This window comes from Urtica dioica, chromosome 11, assembly GCF_054948205.1.
Source record: "Urtica dioica subsp. dioica isolate 48M chromosome 11, U.dioica_male_clone48M_v1_H2, whole genome shotgun sequence".
Lineage (NCBI taxonomy): Eukaryota > Viridiplantae > Streptophyta > Magnoliopsida > Rosales > Urticaceae > Urtica > Urtica dioica.
This window is the reverse complement of record NC_142766.1, coordinates 5,672,124-5,695,692: the sequence shown is the minus strand read 5'-3', so window position 1 is coordinate 5,695,692 and position 23,569 is coordinate 5,672,124. Positions and strand designations below refer to the sequence as shown.

Here is a 23,569-nt window from a genome sequence, read left to right as displayed (position 1 = left end):
TTTACTGGTTACACATTAATTTACTGATATTAATAAGGCATTCCCCATTTGACGCATTATCTCATGTAAATTAAATTAATTTACATATATCGTGTTAATAGACAAATATTTTACACGGTGTTATGTTCTATACAGTTTCTATGGACCGAGCAGAAAATCATAATTCAACCACCAAAATATAGTATTTACTTACATAATAATGAGGGGTGCAACCACAATAACAACCAAAATGATTGTCATATGCAATTAACCATTCATGATTTAGCACGCAGTTATCCATAATAGCTATGGTATCCAAAATAGATATTAGGAATTGGTAATACTAGAGTTTCAGGAAATCGCAGATAATCTAAATTCCTATATCAAAAAACAGTCTGTTGCTGGGTTCGTTTGCGAGGTTATCCTCTTCGTCGCCTTCATGTTCTTTGGTAGGTACCTCGTCTTCGTTCCTTTTAGTTTTATTCTCGGTAACGTATGGAGAGGATGTAAACACTGACTTCTTACATGTCCATTTCGGACGATGTATGACGGGCTGTGGAATTGACACCTTTCTTGATATCTTTTTTGGAAGTGTATAATCAACTGCCACTTTATCAACTACCTGTGCATTTACAATTTTATTGGCATTACGATTAACTAATAACAATTTAATCTCCTCAACATTAACTGTCACTGCTTAAATTGGTTTAATCTTACATGTGGGATGCTTACGCCAACATCAGTGGCTTGTTGATTCCCAACTAGTACAGCTGTTGGCTGCTTGGGAAGCAGATTGCCTGGTTGTTCAGTCGTCATGGTTGGTTTGGGCACTGGTTTGCCGTTCTTTCTCGAGCGTTTGTATACTTGATTGTATAGAACTTCAGGCTCGGCCACCTTCTCATGAACAACCTGTGGAAGTTGTTCAAATTCGTACTTGTTAGGAATGCTATTCAACACATCATTTACAGTAATAACCCAATCATCTTGCAGCTTCTGCGAATCGTCCTGTGACAAGTCATGGTTAGTCTTAACATAATTACACTATTTTTACATGTAGTCTACTACAAACTTACCAGACTATAACGTGCTACCTTTTCCATTCCAAGCAGTGGTGAAATATCCTGCGAAGTAGTTATGTAAATATGATGTGTTACTAATGTCACTAGTTCATTTTTTTCTAATTTCAAGAATGTTTATACTATGTACCATGGAAATAAAATCAGGGATTGTTGTCTCCACCCTTGAAGTTCTTTTCGGAGCATCTGTAAATAGGATACCATTTTCATTAGTGTCAAACACTTCTAGATTTGTAGTTCATTACTTAATAATGCTTATATTAATAACATACCATGTTTGTTAATGTCACTTCTGTGGGCTTCGGTTTTGTTACTTTCTTCATACCTTGAACCTGTAAATAGATTGCGACATAACGACATTGTAATTCATATTAACTACTTCAAATACATTTGTTTACCTATTTTTTTGTAGGGACTTGGACAGGGGTAGTATCGATAGGTGGATCGATAGGTGTAGTATCCTGTTAAACAAATTTGTATACGTAGTTAAACATTTTAAGTTCATTTTGATGGTAAATACTTATTTACAAAGCAGTAAATAGCTTACATGAACAACTATTGGTGAGGGTCGTGATTCTTCACCTTTTTTAGTTTGTATTGAACTCCCCGAGCCCTGGAAATTAATTGTTAGTTGTGGAATAAATTGTAAAAAATAAACAAAGTCATACCATTTCTTTTCTTGTTTGCTTTGGTGTTGCTTCATCGTAATCCTTTTGGATGTACACTTGAAATACATCCAATAGGGCATCGTACTTCTCATATGCCTCGTCCACACGCTGCTTTAGCATTTCTATTGTTTGGAGAGCGTTATCCAACTTCATATGGACGTCATCAGTAGATTGACTAGGCGTTTCACTTTCCAAACCTCTTGAACTGCTAGCAACGCCTTTGCCTTTGTCAAATGGTTTGGGGATCGGCTCCGAACTTACAGCGTCTACTCGTTCAATGAACCATTCTGCTTGCTCATCTTCAGTAGCATTTACTTGACAAATGCGAAGCTAAAACAAAGACAGGCATTATTTACAACCATATATTTGCATATTTATAGACTACCATACTTACTATTATATATGTAATCTATTTACCTCATCATTGTCGAAGATGTGTTGTTGCAGCTCGTCGTATTTGGGGCTGTAATTGAAATGCCACTTGAGGAGTCGGGGTATGCTCAATTCTGTTGTCCGGGATGTGAACCCTTGGGCTTCAAATTCGGGAATGACTTCATATGCCCATGCAAACAATGGATGTAAGAACCCATCAATATTGAATCATGTTATTTCCGCTATGTAGTTTTTTTTATTTCTTCAGCGAATGGCATAAGGCGTTGTAGCTAACCGTGCCCCATGGATAGCTTTTGAACAATTCCGTGTCAAAGGAAATTTTTAAGTGGTCATCGGGAATCTTTGCTTGGCGTTCCCTAGGCAGTATCATTGTCTCTAATATTACTAGGTTCACTAGCGCCACTCGTTCCTCGTCACTTCCTCCAAATTTCCCATTGATGATGCCAAGCAAGTACTGTGCTCGTTGAGTACCACTCACTTTGAAGTACTCATCCTTCAAAGGATTATCCGAACATAGCTGATCTTGTGTGCGGGGTACTCGATCGCAATTCAACCCTGTAAATACACATTATTAACAACAGTAAATAAAATATTAATTTCATACAATAGCATCTTCAAGTGTTAATTACAAGATATGAAAATATGAACCTGATATTATTTCAAAGTTGTACATATTGAAGACCAATATGTTCCCGCTTATATTAAAATGGAGCTCATCTACATTCCCGGACTCAACTTGACTGAGCACAAGTAAATGCGCCAGCTTCTTGGGGTACACCTCCCCTTGTACATGTTGAAGATGAGCAAAGGGACATCGATTAAACAACTCCATTTGGTATTCGGTTTCTAGGACCGACATGAGGTTGTTAATGATGTTGAACGATGAATGAACTATAATTCTTTGTTTTAAATCTCAGTTCTATCGTTCAACAATCATGTCCCCAATCTACACACAATAATAATGCAGTAAAATAAGAATCATTAATAGCCTTATTTATGTAACAATGGTTTAATACATTTTTATATAACACCTTATTTACAAAACTTATTTACATCTTAACACCCTTATTTACATAACAGTTTTATTTACAAAACAATAATCTGTACAATTTACATAAACAATACTACAATACATAACAGCTTCAGTTACAAAACAATCATGGCTCCAATTTACAAAAACAATACTGCAATAAATAAGAATCACCAACAACTTTATTTACATAACTTCTATTTACAACTTATTTACATAACAGCTTTATTTACAAAACAATCACGGTTCCAATCTACATAAATAATTATGCAATAAATAAGATTAACCAACAGCCTTACTTACATAACTTCTATTTAAAAATTATTTACATAACACCTTATTTACATCCTAACAGCCTTGTTTATAATTCAGCCTTATTTACAAATCAATCGGTCCCAATGTTCAAAAACAATTATATTGCAGTAAATTAAATATTCTCGACAATTCAGCCTTATTCACCATATTTTCGACAATTATACCAGTAATTGTATATATTAATCACATTAACTTATCACAACATACCTTCGGCGCTTTGACTTTTTTTCAAGTGGACTTCATCTCTTTATCTGGTCTCATTTCGGGATTGACCTTCTTCTTCGAGGGAGATTTTTTCGCCATTGCTCGTTATTTTTGTAAATAATGTCGGTCTGCAAAACAAAACCACACTATGTAAATAATCTTAAAACTTGAAGACCGAAATGGCCCTTTCTTACCGTTTCTTCGCCGTCTGGGTTCGAATCACTGTTCTTCACTCACATCATCTACATTAAAAGTAGGGTTATATAGCTAAATGGCCACATTAATTATAACCAATTTGGATTTGGCCACCATTTGGTTAATTTTGTGTAAATGGCCAATCTAATTTATTTACACGCTTAAAAATACCATATAACCCCTTACCTGTTCCCGCCCAAAACGTAAATGAAAAAAAAAAACAATTAATTCGGGATATTGATAATAACTGTCCCTTTTTAATCGAGGAACATAATAAACTCGGTCATTAATGACATTCGCACAATCTTCCTCTGCAAACGTTTCTGTCTCTGCAAATCTTTCCTACTCCACGCTGCTGGAGTCGCTGGACGCCGTCAACGCCGGCCCCGACGCCGCCCAGAAGATCGAGCGCTGCCTCGTCCTCGGCGCCGCCTCCCGCCGCCCCCTCGCGCCCTGGCGCAGCCTCGTCTCTGCAGCCGGCTTCGCTCGTCCTCTCTTGGCACCGCAAAGACCTCCTCTCACTCTCCGCTCGCTGCTGATCCACAATCCATGATTCCACAGCAACAACAAAAAAATGTAGTGTTCTTTTTTTTTTTTTATAATTTCTTCTTCTTAATTTTAATTATGATTATAATCCGATGATTTTTAATTTTAGACCTGGATTGGAGCTTTCAGATCTGAGCCCTAGACATTGGCTTCGAGATCGGAACGTCCTGGATCACGGCGGATCTGTGGCCTTTGGTCTCGAACGTGAGGAACGGCGCCGGAACCATTCCGAGGCCGAGCGCACCAGATTGGCACACAAGATCGAGCGCACCAGATCGAGCGCACCAGATCGGCACACAAGATCGCTGCTCTCGCTCCGCTCTTCCTCGCGATGTAAATTGTAAACTGATTCTGTAAATGTAAATTGATGTTAATGGACAATAAATATAAAATTTATTTACAGGTTATTTGTATTGTAAATAAGCTGACAAATCAATTAACGTGAAAATTTCCATTTACACGTCCAGAATTTCAGTGAATCATTACCATTAATGCCGATATACACAGCCCAAAACACACGTCCAACATAACTAAAATGCAATAACTGCTTTCCAAAAAAAGTTTATTCCGAAAATAAAAACCATTTAATACATTTCAAATTTCAAATTAAAACTGCCTCAATTTAAAAATGAATGCGCAATTAATAAGGGCAATTCAGTAACAAAAAAACAGTTAATTTCTTGCCACGTAGGCGCAATGGCCATTTACAAAAAATTAACCAAACGTTGGCTAAAACACAATTGCCACTGTTTTTAAGGCTTATCTGGCCAATTTTTTGTTAAAAGTATGCCTCTAAAATAGCCAATTAGGTCCTTAATTAGAGTTTCAACATCTCACTGCTATTTCCCCACAAATACACATCAATACAAAAAAAAAAAAAAAACTATACCTTGTTGACGTGAAGAATTGAATATAAATTTTGTGCATATGTCAACTATTTCCCAATTAGTGGTTACATGCTTCAAAACAATAATCTTCTTCTCCGCAAGCTCTTAAATAAAAGGATTTCAAGCTCTTGAACAAAATGATGTCTGATGTCAGTACACTTGGTCCTGGAATGTTGAACGTGATTCATATATATACTTATCGCACCCATGTTATCGCACTAAAGAGTCATAACATCTTGTTGTACACCATACACTTCTAACATTTGCTTGATCCAGATTACATGTGTACAACTACTTCTAATGACAATGCACTCAACTTCAAGAGTGGATAATGATATGTTCTTAAGTTTCTTGCTAAACCACAACAAGATATTATTCCTGAGAAAGAAGCAACCTCCTGAAGTGCTCTTCCAATCTTCAGCATTGCCTGCCAAGTAAGCATCACGAAATCCAAACAGATTTGAGCTTGTATCATCGGTGAACCAGATACTATAGTCAGTTGTTGCACTCATATACTTGAATGTTCTCTTCATGTAAGTTGGAATATGACTATCTTCTCCCCTATATAACGCACATAGTCCTACAAAGTAGGTAATATCATGTCTACTAGCAGTCAAGTATAACAAGCTTCCCATCATGCTCATATACAAGGTCTGATCAACCAGCGCACCATCTTCATCTTCGCTGATTGATAAGGGCGATTCACTCATACTTATCAATGCTTTTCAAGAATGAATCGAGACTTATTCTTGAGGTTTTTGATGTATTTTGTAGTTTTTAGTGTCATTTCATGTATAGGGGAGAAAGAGAAGGTTCTAGCGCAAACATGAGCAAACCCAAAGCTAAACGAAGAAAGTTACGGCCCTCAATAGTTAAAGGTCAAAGCTAGAGAAAAGTCAAAGCTAGAGACCAGGCCATGCGACGCGACCAGAAGCTTAGGAGGGACATGACGCATACACTAGTGAACGCGTTGGGTATGCGATACAAAGTTACTTTGAGGCTCACGTGACGGACACATACGCGAAAACGCGATGCGCAGAACCGGACGCAATGCGTACAAGGTCTCATGTGTCGAGTATGAGCACGAAATCAGATTTTTAAAGAGCTCATTTTTTAGTTAATCTTGACCATTGGATCACATCTAAGGGCCCATAATGCTTCGAAAATACCTATTAAAGCACTAAATAAACTTTGTTAGGGTTAGTTTTCATGATCTCACATTAGACTTTGTTTTGGATAGGAGACGTGAGCAAAGTGAGGCTTTGGAGAATAAACCATTCCAGCTTTTGAAGAAGAAGAAGAAGAAGAAGAAGAAGAAGAAGAAGAAGAAGAAGAAGAAGAAGAAGAAGAAGAAGAATGAGAGAGCAAGTGACAAACCTCTCCAACCTATTCCTCACCACCATCTTCTCCATAGTTTTATCCTTTTATCACTCTACTAGACAAATGATATTTGGTGGCACTTGAAAGGTGGCGCTTATTAAAATGACCGCCATGTATGTTTACTTTTTAGTGTCAATTATATTTAAACTGCCATTAAAGATTTTGGACATAAAATTATGGCGGTTGTGATTTAAACGCTTCCTAATCTTATAAATGAAAGCGGTTATGACCACCAATAAAATTGTTTGTTTTTTTTATTTCATTTATTGTTCTATCATTCTGTTACAATAGAAAAATAGGGATATTAAGTTATGGACGGGATAAATACAAAATACATTTTTCATTATAAAAATAATATAACAACCACAATTCCTAATAATAATAATAATAATAATAATAATAATAAATTAAACTTTTCTCCCGCCTTTTCTTTCTAAAATTTTAGAACTTCCTGATTGTTGAACGTGGGTACAAATACGTTTTCCACTTAATTTATTTTTCCTCTTTTTTCGAAAGTGGTTGCCATGAAATTATAACTACTAAACTTAAAAAAAGAAAACTCCCAATCATCTCAAGGTCACAACACCTCCTAACACCCAGGTAAAACAAAAATGATCAAATAACACCCGGGTTTGTGCGTATCAAAAGCTCTTTTGAAGAGAGGAAGACAAAATTGGTTACATACTTCAAAGGTAGGAAATCATCTGGTATACAATCCAAATCGTGTCTTAATATATTCCATTTACTTTTTTTTTTACTTTGCTTTTGCACATATTTTATACACACACATACGCGCGCGCGCGCACACACACACACATATATATATATATATATATATATATATATATCGATTATGAAACCCAATATTGTTGTTTTCTCTTTCTGACATTTTGTTATATACTTCGTGTTTGCAATTACAGGTCATTATCGTTAACTGGAGAATGATGTTATTACTATGATATTATGGATATATACGATTGTCAAACTGAACAGATGGTTAAATTTGGATGTGTTTTGGTATGCGTATATCATGTAAATCACTGGCCGCTTCACTCCGACGAGGTTACCAACCTTATTGAGCATCAACACAATCAGGAGGAAACCTTATGACCCAATGAATAAATAAAGATATAACTTAAATAAATATTAATGAATATTTTATGTTTAGCCATAATAATAAATAAACAATTAATTATCTAATAAATATAAATTAAATATCAAATTATAAATATCCATCAAATATAAATTAATTTATAATTACGTTTTTTTTCTTTTTTTACTTTTAATGGCAGTCTTTTCTCAACCGCCACTTAAAATTAGACCGCCACTAAAGACTAAATGAGTTTTAGTAGCATTCACATAGATAGCACTTTTTTAGTGCCATCTTTTGTTTTTAGTAGCATAAAAAATCTGCCACTAAACATCATTTCCCTTTTGTCATTACTTTGCTTGAACTCCATTTTTTTATCTTTACCATTCACTACTACAAATGATGGATTATACAACCCACTTTCTACAACGCTTAACATAAGCGTTGTAGAAACTAGGGATTCTACAATGCTTAACATAAGCGTTGTAGAAACTTAGTGTTTCTACAACGCTTATGACTAAGCGTTGTAGAATCCAGGTGTTTCTACAACGCTTTTGGATAAGCGTTGTAGAATCTGGGTGATTCTACAACGCTTTTGTAAAGCGTTGTAGAAGAACTTAAATTTCAGATTTCCCACAACGTTAACACTATCCGTTGTAGAACCGTCGCCGCGGCACCATGTGATTTTCGCCGCGGCGAAAACTTTCTACAACGCAAGTTCAAAGCGTTGTAGAAGGATGGACCTCGCCGCGGCACGATTTAAACCACGCCGCGGCGAAGCATTCTACAACGCTTTTTATAAGCGTTGTAGAATAAAGTCGCCGCGGCGATGGTCATCTCTTGCCGCGGCGAGATTATGTCGCCGCGGCTGGAAATATACTCCGCCGCTGCGAGAAGGATACCGTGGCCTAGCAGTTTTTTATGAAACTGCCTCGCCGCGGCGATGAAGGACTCCCGCCGCGGCGAGAGGATCCTACAACGGTTATAAAATCCGTTGTAGGATCCTCTCGCCGCGGCGAAGACATATTCTCGCCGCGGCGAGGTTTTTAGGTTTTCACTATATAAACCCATTTTCAGTTTTTTTTCTCATTCTCCTCAAAATACAAACGCGAGACAAACTATTTCGGCCGAGTCTGTCTTCATTTTCTCTTCCAAATTCCCTCGCCGCCCCGATTTCTCGCCGTCGCCTTGTCCTCGCCGCCATTCTCGCTCGCCACATCCTCGCCGCCATTCTCGCTCGCCACGTCCTCGCCGCCCAACTCTCTCGCGCCTCTCTCTCTCTCACCGCCTCTCACTCTCTTTTTAAAGGTATGATTTTCTAAGTTTTTAAGGTGGTTATTGATTTAATTTCATGTTGTTGATATGGATTTCGTGTTTTTGAATATGGATTTCATGTTATTTCCCCGAGTTGCATGTTGTGGTTATTGATTTAACAAAATTAGGGTTATTGATTTAAGGCGGTTATTGATTTAACAAAATTAGGGTTTTTTATTTTATTATAAATGAATTTGAGTTAGAATTTGTGTTAGAATGAATTTGAGTTAGAATTTGTGTTAGAATGAATTTGAGTTAGAATTTGTGTTAGAATTTGTGTTAGAATGAATTAGAGTTAGAATTTGTGTTAGAATGAATTTGAGTTAGAATTTGTGTTAGAATGGAATTGTTTATGAATTTGATATTGTTATGTTTAAATGAAGTTGGAATTGATATAGAATTTGTGATTGTTGTGACATTGTTAGTATTTAAAATGGTTATGTTGATTGTAGATGTCGAGATTGAATATTTTATGATTATGCTTTGTGAAGGTGAAAAATGGTTCGAACAAAAAATCCAGCGGGCGCCACGGCTCCGAGCACTTCCAAAGGTCCTAGTAAAAGTAAAAGTAAGCGAGCTCGTCAACCGTCCCCTGAAGCAGATTATAACACAAGTATCTTCACCAGCAAGGCCGCGGAGGATCGTTACGACAAAATCTCGTCGCGCAGTGTGATCCCTGAGCGGGGATTCAATGTGAGCTCTAACACCGATATAGGAGTGTCAATCCGCAACAGTATTCTTGGTCATGACTGGGTGAAGTATTGTGCCGTTCCCGAGTTCGAGGCGAACTTAAACTTCGTGTACGAATTCTACGCAAACTTACCAGATCACAATGGAGATGTTGTGACGGTCCGAGGTAGACCGGTCGATGTGAGCGTCGAAGCGATCAACGATTTGCTTGGGACCCCAGATGTGCCTTTCAAGAATGAAGGCTATCGGGAATGGTTGAGAACTTGCAGCCACGAGGAGATGGCGAGGTTGTTGTGCATTCCAGGAGAGGATTGGGTCCTTGAAAAAGGGAAAAGGGTACTCAAGCGTGACCAACTCACCAGGATTGCTAAAGCTTGGATTTACTTTGTTTGCGCTCGCCTCTATCCGATCAAGCACTTCACCACTCTTGACGAGGGTCGTATCCAGGTGTTGTTCTGCATCATAAAAGGTCATTCTATCAACGTCGGTCGATTCATCTACAATTGGATGAAGAGTCTAGACTATACTAATGAACGACACGGTTTGCCATATCCGTCGATCATTACCGGCCTTTGTACAAATGCGGGGGTAGGACGCTCGAAAAGGGATACGATCAAGGGTCCTATGGGGCCTATTACGAATAACATCATCGATCGCTACAAGATTAGGGAAGAACCACAAGTGGAGGAAGAGGAGGAGGAAGGGGAAGAGGGACCACCAGTCAACGAGCCTCGATTGTTCTTACCAGCACCTCCGGTAGTCGACCCCGCCACCATCGACTACATAGCTCAATGCTCCAACTATCTCGTCGGCGGGTTCCAACACACGCAACAGTACATGCACCAACAAGCGGAGTATGGCGCCTCTCACATCAACCAACTGAACGATCTCTACTCTCGGTGGGACATCAACCAAGAGAACCAGGTGTTATTTCCTCCATATCCTCAATACTCCGATTATCCGTACCCACCACCACAGTGGCCACCGCATATGGCACCTCCTCAATATCCGGCGCACTCACCACCACCACCACCACCGAATGACGACTAAACCAACAACACCAACTTTAAATTTTAAATTTAAGACTCGTTTGGTTTGTTCAAGCTTCATTTTAAATTTAAATTAAGACTCGCATGGTTTGTTTATGTTTAAGACTCGTGTTTTAGTTAATGTGTGTTTGAGAATTGATTAATATTTAAAAATTGTGAAATCTGAATGTGTGATGGTTTTTTATTTGAATGATAATTTTTCTGTTGAAAACCAGGTTTAAAATGGGAAAGAAAAAATGTGTAGGCTGAGGTGATTCTATTCTAATCTCGCCGCGGCGACTTAGAAATTTCGCCGCGGCGTATAACGTTCGCCGCGGCGAGGAATTCTACAACGCTTTTCAAAGCGTTGTAGAAAGTCTTCGCCGCGGCGAGAAACATACCGAGAGCATGCATATTTGAAAACATAACCTTGCCGCGGCGACATGATTTTCTCGCCGTGGCAAGTTTATCTCGCCGCGGCGACATAATTACATAGTCGCCGCGGCGAGAGATTCTACAACGCTTTTCATGGCGTTGTAGAAATTCTTCGCCGCGGCGAAAACTAAACATCGCCGCGGCGAGAAACTTACCGAGAGCATGCATTTTTGAAAACATAATCTCGCCGCGGCGGCATAGTTTTCTCGCTGCGGCGACAACATGTCGCCGCGGCGCAAATACAACATAGCCGCGGCGAGAAACTTACCGAGAGCCTTCATATTTGAGAACATATCCTCGCCGCGGCGACATAATTTTCTCGCCGTGGTAAGTTTCTCTCGCCGCGGCGAAACTACATAATCGCCGCGGCGAGATGTCCTACAACGCTTATTAAGCGTTGTAGAAACTTGTCGCCGCGGCGGACAACACACATAGCCGCGGCAAGAGTCTAGAAATGATATTGTAAATTTAAACACTATAGAAATGTTGTCCATAAGAGAATAACATAAAACGCCAATAATAACGGACAGTCAACGTACATCAAGGCTTGGAACGCTCCGAGACAAACCGGAAACACGGAATGCGGGTATTTTGTTATTTCGTATATGCGCGATATAGTCGTAGGAGGTGTAGGAAAATTAGAAAGTAAGAAAAACTATACAAAAGAGGATTTAGAGAGAGTTAGGGAAGAATGGGTAACTTATGTACAAACATTTATTAATTGTGATGATTAGTTAGTTTTTATATTCAATTTTGGATTGGTTTTAGATGTAAATATTTCTTTTGAATGTTTTGAAGATGTATAAATTATTTTTTGGATTGAAGTTTTCAGGTGCCATATTTTTTAAACCGGGTTTAGTACATGTAAAAAATGATTTCAGGTTCAAAATAAAGTCTTCGCCGCGGCGACTTAGAAATTTCGCCGCGGCGTATAACGTTCGCCGCGGCGAAAAATAAGAGTCGCCGCGGCAAAAAAGATACCGAGAGCACATTATTCATGCATCAAAAACTCACCGCAGCGATGTTTTAGTTTCGCCGCGGCGATATACACCTCGCCGCGGCGAAACTAAAACGTCGCCGCGGCGGGTTTTTTAAAAAAAATTCAGAAAACTTCTACAACGGATAAAATTCCGTTGTAGAATACTCTCGCCGCGGCGCAGAACCTAAGTCGCCGCGGCGTGAATCTCGCCGCGGCGAAGTATAATTATAGCCGCGGCGAAAACATTCTACAATGGTCGCCGCGGCACAAAAGTCGCAGCGGCGACGTATTATTTCCGCCGCGGCGACATGATTCTACAACGGATTGAAGATCCGTTGTAGAATTTCTCGCCGCGGCGAGAAATATACTTCGCCGCGGCGAGATGTTTGAAAACATTTAAAAATTGCACAATGGATTCAAACCGTTGTAGAAGCTTCTACAACACTTAAATATCCGTTGTAGAAGCTTAGTTTCTACAACGGATCATTAAGCGTTGTAGAAAGCTGTTGGATTCTACAACGGATTTTTAAGCGTTGTAGAAGCTTCTACAACGCAGGATTCTACAACACTTAATAAGCGTTGTAGAAACATTCTACAACTGTTTTTAAGCGTTGTAGAATCCTAGTTTTGTAGTAGTGATTTTAGCTTGAATCTTTTATAGTTGAATTGAGATAACTTTAGTTGATCTTGATTGAGACTTTTGATTTCTTGTTGAATTGGATTTGATTATTGTTCATTGAATGAATATGTCTCTCTATGTGTTTATGCTTGTGCTCATCTCTATATTGATTTGTTTATTGATAATCATGAGTGGCTAAACACATAGAAGAGGTGTGATTTAATTTGGTTAGTATATTAGTCTAGGTTTGTGCTTGAATGTGATTTGTTTGTGGTGATCAAGAGAAATTAAGGTGGTTAATATCATTGCTTTGCTTGACGAGCTAGGTTATGAATCTCTAGACCTCTTTAGGCACCGAGAGTTGGTCATCGAGAGTGCTCAACCCATTCTCTCATCCGCCTACCCAGATCTATAGAAAGACTAGGGAGTTTGTGAAATTGTTTGAATTCTCGTAGCAAATAAAATTTTTGTTTTAATAGAACCCGTGTAAGTTTGTCAACCAATTATGCTCATTTCTACTCGAGAAAGTTTAATGGGTATTCAAGACGGAATAATACTAGGTTTACCCAAATACTAACCGTTGCTAGAATCCTTAAAACCGACCGAATCGAAGAACTCAATGAAGTCACGCCCCTTCACTCTCCATATAATTTGTCAAGTCTTTATTTTATTGCTTTTGTTCAATTTTTTATTTTAATTAGTGTTAAATAAAAAAAAACCATCATCAGAACCCACTCCTTTTGCATTTTCTCAACTCATTTAGATTTCTTAGTTAATTAATATCGAAATATAGACAAGTTCCTCGTGGAATCGATACTCGTGCTTAAGCACGCTTTATTACTTAACGACATGTACGCTTGCATCGTGTGAGTATTTTTCTAGTTAAGAAAATCTCTCATCACTGATCTTCATATATGTGGTAGCATGAGTTATCTTGTGGCAGAGTTATGTAGTGGCTAGCTTTCTTGAGATCAAACTTCTTTAGCGAATTTTGGAAATGTGTTTTATTAATGTTTCATTTCAAATTTCAATATTGTTTTTCATTTGATCAAGTAGTCATCACGAAAAAAAAAACCCTATTATTGTTCTCACTCGCATTTTTTTTTTCAAAATGGAAGTCAAACTCGAACATCGCGGTTATTAACAAAAGCAATCAATTAAACTCACCAAGGAGAGACCACTCCTTCCCCCTTTGAACTCCAATTTGAAAGAAAATTTTTACAAATTAGTATGGAAAACAATAAAGCCATGGCCTGTATGTTGGGCTTAGTTCACTAGATGATAATTCTTCTATCCCAGACTCTAAAATGCCACCATTAGGATCTAGTATGGTGATCTTGAAGAATATAACTTTGACTTTGTGGAAAAACTCGTAAAATTTCATCTCTCATTGTATAAATGATAACAGCTCATTCTCTAGGAATTGAACTCCTATGTTAATCCCTGTTGAATATGTTTCTTTGAATGTACCTCATGTTGCTTTTGGAGTTTCCACCTTTTAAATGTGCTCGAGTAGCTCTTTCTCAATTGTGGCCTTGATTGCAAAAATCGTCTTACCAACTTTAAATCTTTATTTGAATTAATAAGGGATCTTCACCATCTTTCAGTTACTTTATCTAGCTTCCGTCAATAAAATCCCAAAGGTAGCATGTGTTTTAATTTTAATAACTAAGTTTCTTAAAACTGCTAACAGATCGAAGATCATATCCCATTGTATAATTGATAACAATTTATTCTCTTTGAACTCATCATTCCTTCGTGAAAATAGTGCTTTGAATGTATCACAGTCTATTTTGGAGTTTTTGTCTTTCAAATGTACTCGAGTAGCTCCACCTCGGTTGTGGTCTTGAACGTAAAAATAGCCTTGTCAACTGTGATTTTCCTACTTCCCTCTATTTTTGTAAGGCATGTACATTATCTTTCAACCTCTACAGGTGCTATGTCTCCCTTCCAACAACGGAAAACATAAAGTTTTGGGTATTGAGATATGACATGCATGCATGTGTTGTAAATTTGATTATTAAGCTTCATAAAACTACTAATCGATAGCAGGTAATGTGTGTGTTTGACTAACAAGTTTTATAGTTGATTACTAACAAGCTTATAAATTCTTAATGAACTACTATAGTAATTTGGAAGTAGTCTCCAATCGGCCTTGATTTGATACTAGATTGTTAAACAAAAATACACGAGTAATTACTTTATTAACTTAAAATAATTAAAACGAGAGATATACTATGTCAAACTCTCACTCACGCATTAGAGATGTGTTTCTTTCTAAGGACAGATTCTCACAATAACACGTAGCAATTGGACTATAGACTCGTATTAGCCACTCACTATTTTTTCTACTACTCTATGAGCTATTGAACCAAGTATCAAACACATAGAACAAGTTAGATATTTAAAGTTGATCTTTAGGAGCTTTTGTATGCTCTTATCAATCTAAGGAAACTTCTTTATGTTTCTAGAAATTAAGTTGCTCATCACATTTCAATAACCTTCACCTTGCCATTACTGCTAACGAATGTCACCTCACGCCGTACCAAAAGTCTCACCGTTGCTTTTGGCCTCTCCTCCTAGAATCCTACAACTCGAAGTCCACTTTTAGATCTCTTCCATGGATCCAAATTCTCGAGTACAAGCAACCGGAACTACCCTTTCTACATAGAGAATCCAAGAAGAGAGAAATCAAATTGTTGAAAATAAGAAGTTCATGAGTCCCAATGTCATCTCGGTAGTTATATTATCAGCTTGGAAGTTGCATTTTTTCTCTTTCCCATATTTTTGTATATTTCCTATATTGTCTTTATATTTCCAATGCACAAATGTATTTTTTATTCTTTTACTCAATGTATAAATAAAGATTCTCCTCTCATATCTAATACAACAACGAGAATACATTCTCAGAGTTCAGAACTCTCTCTCTTATCTTCCAATTTTCTCTCTCATATTCTACATGGTATCAGAGCTCAAAAATTCAAGCACCATGAAAACCTTCGAAAACTCTTTTGCCATCAATATCATTTCATCTTCCGCTCAAATAATACCCACGCAGTCAAGTACCGATCAATTTTCTCATCATGTCATGAGTCACAAAATCAATGGCCACAACTTTCTCTAGTGGTCACAATCGGTACTCATGTTTGTCTTCTGGTGAATCAAGGATGACTACCTCATCAGCATGGAAAAAGCTACGAAATGCGAAGATCCGACATACATGGTTGGAAGGCTGAAAACAGCATGGTGATATATTGGCTCATAATGCAATGAATTTCGAAATCGGGGAAACATCCCTCCTCTACTCCACATTGGCAAATAACCAGGAGTCTGCTAGAGAAATATTTTCCAACTTAGAAGATGCGTTTGAGCTATTTGAGACTGAGAGCTTTCTCCACGACTTACGTCAAGGAGAGATGTACGTCACTCAGTACTTCAGCTCGCTTACGCATCTATGGCAAAAACATCGATCTCTACTAACACCACCAGTGAACTTGCCCTAAAGACGCAAATCTCTATCGCAGAATTATGGAGACCAAACGTGTGTTCAATCTGTTATCCGGACTCAACAAGGACTTGGATGAAGTCAAAGATTAGATTCTCAATACGAAACCACTGCCATCTCTCCGGGAAGCCTTCTCTGTAGTTCGGACACGAAAAAAGTAGGAAAGAAATCATGCTTGGAGAAAATAAATCCAATATGAGCTCAGTCTCCTCAGCTTTCATCACCTATGACGAAAGCCTAGCAGCTCATGCTTCCGCATACAACAATCCATGTAAAGCTAGACCCTACTACGACCATTGCAGATGACCTGGTGTACTCGAGAATCATGCTGGAAACTCCACGAGGAACAACCAAACTTGAAGACAGCTCGTGATACCAAAGTTTCAAACTCAAATGAAAATTTGGTATCCACCACCTTAGCTGCATCGACTTCTACCTCGGGTGTTTCTCCATTCAATAATGACCAACTCGTAATTCCCAAGCAACTCATCGAACAACTCTTCTCGAGCCCTCCATGTAAGCTCAAAAAATCCATCTACATGGATTGTCGACTCAGGGGCCTCAGACCACATGAATGGTAATCAAAATATGTTCACCAAATATTCAATGTGTGATAGGACATATCAGTCATGATTGCCAACGAATCCAAATCCAAGGTTGTTGGCATAGGAATAATGGTCATTTTTTAGTACTTAAAGCTGGATTCAATGTTTTTTTGTTCCTCAATTACACTACAACTTACATTATGTGCACATGCTTAAGAAGGATTCTCGGTGTCGAGTCGTATTTGATGAAAGTTCATGTGTGTTTCAGGACCAAGATTCAGAGAGAAAGATTGGTAATACCGAACTGAGTGCCAGATGCTACACTCTCAAGACCAATCCATCCAATTTTTCCCGTCTATGTCAAATGACCCAATCTCCATCTCCACACAAAGAAGTCATGCTTAATCATCTAAGCTTAGGACATCTGAGCTTTATGTATCTCAAAATAATATTTCCTTTTCTATTTATCAATAAAGACATCAATTCTATTTAGTGTGATATGTGTGAGTTCGCTAAACATGCTCGTAGCTCGTATTATCCTAATCCATATAAATCATCTCGTCCTTTTCTAACAATACATAGTGATATTTGGGAACCCTAAAAAATCCAAACATTACTAGAGCTCGGTGATTTTTGCTCTTTGTAGATGACCATGCGAGACTAAGCTGGGTATACCTAATGAAATACAAGTCTGGAATTACTGAGCTATTCAAATCTTTCAACAAGATCATCCGAACTCAGTTCCACACTTTCATTCAGATCGTTCACACTGATAATGCACGAGATTACTTCAACTCGGAGCTCGGTCCATTTTTCAAAGCCCAAAGCATGGTTTATTTCAGCTCGTGTCTTCATACTCATCAACAAAATGGGATAGCTAAGCGAAAAAACCGACATCTCCTTGAGGTCGCCCGAGCCATCATGCTCTCCTTAAATGTCCCATCTTATTTTTTGGGAGAAGCAAGTCTCACACCCAATCGAATGTCAACTTGGGTCCTTAACTTCAGAATTCCAGCTCGTGTCCTCCTTGATAAATACCTTCAAACACGACTCATATCCACACCCCCACCAAAAGTGTTTGGTTGTTTCGTTTTTACCCACACATATAATCAAGGGAAACTCGAGCCAAAATCAATGAAGTGTATCTTCATCGGTTACTCAAACACTCATAAGTGATATAAGTGTTATGAACCTACATCCAACAAATTCATAGTGTTCATGGATGTCACCTTCCACGAGCTAAGTCCTTACTTTCCCAATTATGGTCATCAGGGGAAGAGCAATTATGACTTGCCGAATTGGCTGATCATTAATCCGGATTTTAGATCGATCTCGGCTCTGAGCTCCGGCCCAGTAATCCTAAACACTGCTCCCGTGTCTAGCCTTACAAATCCAATCTCCTTCCGAGTTCACCTAAAACAAATCCGAGCTTGGAACACTCAAACTCCAACTCGGACGTTCCTTGTGGCCCTAACCTCACCTAGAGTCAGGCACAAGCTCGTATCTATGAAGTCTCACTCGTCCTGGACACCAAAAACAGTTAACAAGGTAACATATTGTCTCCCTCATACTTACCCATTGCCTTGATAAAACCTACTTTGTCATGTGGTCCATACAAGGTTGAAGATTATGTGTACTACGGAATTCTCTCAACGAGCTATCAAGTCAATATGACAAAAGTAGACCAAGAAGAAGTGCCAAACTCCACCAAAGAAGCTCTCCAGATTCCAGCTTGGCGAGCTGTAACTCATGCATAAATTCAAGCTCTCGAACAAAATGGCACTTGGTAGATCACCAAGCTGCTACCCCGAAAACAAGTTGTCGAATGCAGATGGTTGTTCAAAACTCGTCTCGGCACTAAAGGGTACACCCATGATTATGGCATTTATTATTAAAAAAACATTTGCAACAGTTGTGAAAGTCAACACCATCAGAGTTCTTCTCTCTCTGGCTGCAAACTTAGATTGACCTTTTCTCCAAATCGATGTGAAGAATGCTTTCTTAAATGGTAAGCTGGAAGAAGAAGTTTACATGCAAATTCCACCGGGCTTCGAAAATGATCAAGTTGCCAACAAAAACTATAAACTTAAGAAGTCCTTATACGGACTGAAGAAGTCTTCTCGAGCTTGGTTTAGAAAGTTCACTCACGTAATCAAACGATGCAACTACTCACAAAGTCAAGTTGTTCATACACTACTCTCGAAGATCTCAGCCAGAGGTAAACATTCCATCCTGAGTGCATATGTTGATGACACAGTCATAACTAGAGACGATCTCGAAGAAATATCAAGATTGAAGCAAATCATGTCATCCGAGTTTGAAGTCAAGGATCTTGGAAGCTTGCAATATTTCCTAGAAAATGAGGTAGCTCGTTTTGAGAAAGGTACCTCTCAGCAGAAATACGCTCTCGATCTCCTCAAAGAAACACGCATGCTTGACTGCAAACCATCCGATACTCCCATGGATCCGAACATCAAACGCGCAGCTCGGACCAACAAAGAAAGATTCCAGCAACTTGTGAAAAAACTCATCTATCTCACTCACACCCGACCTGACATCGGATTCTCAGTGAGCATGGTTAGCAAATTCATAAATAACCCCTCGAAGGCTCACATAGAAGCCATCACGAGAATTCTTTACTATCTCAAGTCTGCCCAAGGAACTGGTCTTTGGTTCAAAAATAAAAATAATCGAGGAGTTGAACTTTTCACTAGTACGGATCGGGCGGGATCAATATCAGATCGAAAATCGACATCTTGTATGTGTACCTATGTTTGGAGAAATCTCGTCACCTGGCAGAGCAAGAAACAAACCGTGGCTGTCTGAAGGAGTGCACAAGCCGAGCTCAGATCATTGGCTAGTGAAGTGTACGAAGGGTTATGGTTAAGACGGCTAATGGACGATCTCAAAATCAAGTGTGAAGGTCCAACCAAGCTTCTATGTGACAACCAAACGGCTCTAAGTATTGCAAAGAATCCAGTTCATCATGACAGGACTAAGCACATTGAGATCGATAGTCACTTCATCAGTGAAAAGATAGAGTAGAAGATTATCAAAATGGAGTACATTCCAACTCGGCACAAAGTGTCCGACATTCTCACCATGTCACTCCATCGGGCTAGCTTCTCCGAGCTATGTAGCAAGCTTGATCTTCTCAACATGTACAATCAAGCTTGGGTGGAGTGTTGAAAATAAGAAGTTCATAAGTCTCAATGTCATCTTGGTAGTTGCATTATCACTTTGGAAGTTGCATTTTTTCTCTTTATCTTGTTTTTGTATATTTCTTAGATTGTCTTTATATTTTTGATGCACAAATGTATTTGTTTATTCTTTTCCTCTATGTATAAATAGAGGTTCTCCTTTCATATCTAATACAAAGAGAATACATTTTCAGGGTTCGGAACTCTCTTTCTTCTCGTCCGATTCTCTCTCTCAAATTCTGTAGAAACGCATGTAAATATCGATAAATTATGATGTTTCATGATCTAGATAGTTAAAGTGATGCAGCAGACCTATGGATAAGCAAATCATTACCGGTTATGAATAGATAAATGATTGAAAAATAGACCATTATCCATTATAGCCAGTTAATTATATGTTACTATTTGACTACTGTAAATAAGTAATTGAAAGACAATCCTAGATTTACTAATTCAGTATTCTTTCGCATTGTCAGCATAGATATTGTTTCCGTTCCTTGCACAATTTAGCTTTGCCACAGCCCATGACTATTTTTTTTCCTTCTATTTGCACATTTGAGATTTTTAGGTGCATAAACTTTATATGAGAAAGCTTATAGCTCTTACATAATCGTAAGAAAATGAGTTCATAAGATAAAAACTATGGACATATACTAGCAAATAATATAACGTGGCTCTTTCATTCCATATTTATTAACACAATTGCTCATTAACTATATAGAGTGTTAGTTGGTATTCTTGGCACACACAGACGTACACATAAAAGAGACACTCTAAAGAGTATACCCATTAGTCTAATAGAAAGCTTATTATGAGAAAGCTAGCAGGTTCTTTTGCGATCGAAAGAAAGCGAATTCACACAAAGAAAACGTTTTAGCAAATAAAATTAAGTGGCTCATTCATTGATTTGATATTATTTAACATTGTGCTCAACAGCTCTATATAGTGTTAGCACACGGACGAGCACACAGAAGGGAGAACTCTAAAGAGTATCCCCATTTGTTTGACAGAATGATAAGAGAAAGCCAGTTGCCAGTAGTAGAGAGAAGTCTCTGATTATGCCACCACAGGCATTTGGATGTGTGAGGAAAGTGTGTTCTCGAACCAGAGCTTCAAGTCATGTCCGTAGCTAACTCCCATGAGATCGCAGTACCTCTTGTAGAACCCGACGCTTGATGCATCGCTTATCCGATGTCCCAAAGCGCAGCTGATTATGTTGCCGATGACGCCAGTGTTTGAGATTTTGCCAGCGTTGAGGACAACGTCATGGCACGAAGGCTTGTTGTCATGTTTGGTCATCCACAACCAGATGGCCGTCTTGAAGGACACAATTGGGTCTGTCGCGACCAACTCGGGCTTCGTTATCAGATCCACGCCAAGTGCTTGACCAGCAACGCCGTAGTTGAAGTTGCTGAAATCAAAACATTGATCCTTGTCTTATATAACTATTTAAAGAGCCAATTCTTAGGAGATATAGATAAAATAGTAACTGAGCGAGTTGGATGGCTCCACGTGGGGTGTATTTCTTGCCGGCAGCGCAAGGCCATTGGGAGGATGTGCAAAAGTCAGTGTCATAAGCAGTGGTGTTGATATGGCAGAGCCCCCATCTGAACGGGTTTTCCAAGTCCGACCTTTTCTCTACAATCAATCAAGACGGGTACTTGTTAATTAACAGTGAAAGAAGAGCGTTGATATAATATTAATACCTGAAGTAGCGTGGGAGACGTGGGCGAGGAAGGCAGCGATCTCCCTCTTACGCGTCCCCACATCGCCGGTGGTTGCGAAAGCCGGGAAGGACTCAGCTGCGACGAGGAAGGCGTGGTAGCTGTAGAACCCCTGGCTGGGGCACTGTTTCCGAAGGGGAAACATTTCTTCAAAGAGAGCCTCGGTGACGACATCCCTGAGGGACTTGGCGGTGGCGTTGGATAGGAGGGCGGGGGCAGAGTAACCGCGGCCGCATCGGTACTGGCAGTTGGCGCCGGAGCAGTAGTCGGGGCCGCTGCACCGCCCATTGATGCTGCAGCAGCGAAACCTGTGGCAGGGGGGGTTCCCGAGAGCGGGGCCGCACCGGCCATCGGGCCGCTCTCCGCTCCAGCAGTCTAACTGGCAGGTGCTGTCGCCGCAGAACTCGGCATCGTGGTCGCCGCAGTAGCCCCAAATGCTGCAGCACTCGAAGTTGGGGCACCTTGATCCGCCAACTTGGCTTCCACACCTCGACCGCGCCGACACCGCCAAAGCCGACGCTAGGATCACAAAAACAGTAGTAGTTACCTTCATTTCTCTCGCACTCTTTTCTTCTAATATCTCTTGTTTTTTAAGTTTTGAGTTGTGGAAGCAATGCTAGGAACTTCATGCTCATTTATAGCGAGTTTTCAGTAGTGAATAATTATTTACCTCAGTGAGTGATTATGGATGCTCACGGAATATAATCATTCAGATGTTTTTGTCCTGTCATAGTCATAATACTTGGACGAGACAATACGTATATACCAAAGCGCAGGCCAGGATCAAAAAAGCTGTAGCACAGTGGTTCATTTGTTTTAAACTTTTAATATTCAGCTCAGAGACATCGCAGAAGAGTCCCCGGTTTGAATCCCAGCCAGCACGAATTTTTTTTGCAAAAAGGCAAATTAAAAAGACACAAAGTCCCGCCTGGTCCCAAGAGCCACTCGCCCAGCATTTCCTGCCCGTGGGAATTCTAGCCTATTTGGGCTCAATTCTTCTCGCCCAGAACAGTTGGTATCCCCCCAACTCCATTTCGTCTCGCCAAGTTGCAATTTTGCTCGCCCAAGAGCATTTCCTACTCACCCAAAATGAAGTTGTGCTCGCCCATGACACACTCAAACACTAATGAAAAACTCTTTAAAAAAAATAGCAAAGATGTATTTTGGGTGATTTTTAGAGTTATTTGAGCAGTAATTCAAAAGTTTTCAAAAACTGGAACTTGACGAAAACAACGAAGTTGGACACCGAGGCGCGGACATGGCGCAGTGATAGTTGTCCACGGCGTGGTGAAAGTTGACCACTGTGCAACAATCTTGAATTGGCCATAAATTCTTGCTCCGATTTCTAATTTTTTAAATAAATATATGTTGAAAATCTAAGAGAAAGATTTATTCAATTCTGGAAAGCTAAGAGAAAGATTTATTCAATTTTGGAACTAGAAATTCTAAGATCTTTAATTTCAAATCTCAAATCATGCTAACACCATATTTCTTGTTTCACTGTAAAGTTTGCCCAAAAATAAAAAATCTTTGAATCACTCCAACTCCAACATGACTTTATCACATTTGAGAAATTTCATTAATTGGACCTAAAAATTAATAAAATATTAAGATTAGACCTCTTACTTTAAAAATATCTAAACATGGATTTTTGTCCCTATTTCGCACAAAAAATACTCTTTTGACCATCGTGACATACAATGACGTACGATGCCGTACGATGTCATACGATGCCTTATAATGCTATATGATCAAAATGTATTTTTA

General features: G+C 39.0%; 2 protein-coding genes across 2 annotated transcripts; both read right to left on the bottom strand.

Annotated features, from left to right (window-relative positions):
* Nucleotides 1–4,531: 4,531 nt before the first annotated feature.
* Nucleotides 4,532–6,003, bottom strand: LOC149380846 (secreted RxLR effector protein 161-like). Its single transcript, XM_089601223.1, has 2 exons — nt 5,555–6,003; nt 4,532–4,757 (listed from the first exon to the last, which is right to left on the bottom strand). The coding sequence occupies exons 1-2, from the start codon at nt 6,001–6,003 to the stop codon at nt 4,532–4,534; spliced, it is 675 nt and encodes a 224-aa protein (XP_089457349.1).
* A 14,946-nt stretch (nt 6,004–20,949) lies between these two features.
* LOC149380845 (lectin/endochitinase 1-like) lies at nt 20,950–22,496 on the bottom strand. Its single transcript, XM_089601520.1, has 3 exons — nt 21,785–22,496; nt 21,569–21,716; nt 20,950–21,489 (listed from the first exon to the last, which is right to left on the bottom strand). The coding sequence occupies exons 1-3, from the start codon at nt 22,353–22,355 to the stop codon at nt 21,135–21,137; spliced, it is 1,074 nt and encodes a 357-aa protein (XP_089457646.1). The 5' UTR covers nt 22,356–22,496; the 3' UTR covers nt 20,950–21,134.
* Between the last annotated feature and the right edge of the window lie 1,073 nt (nt 22,497–23,569).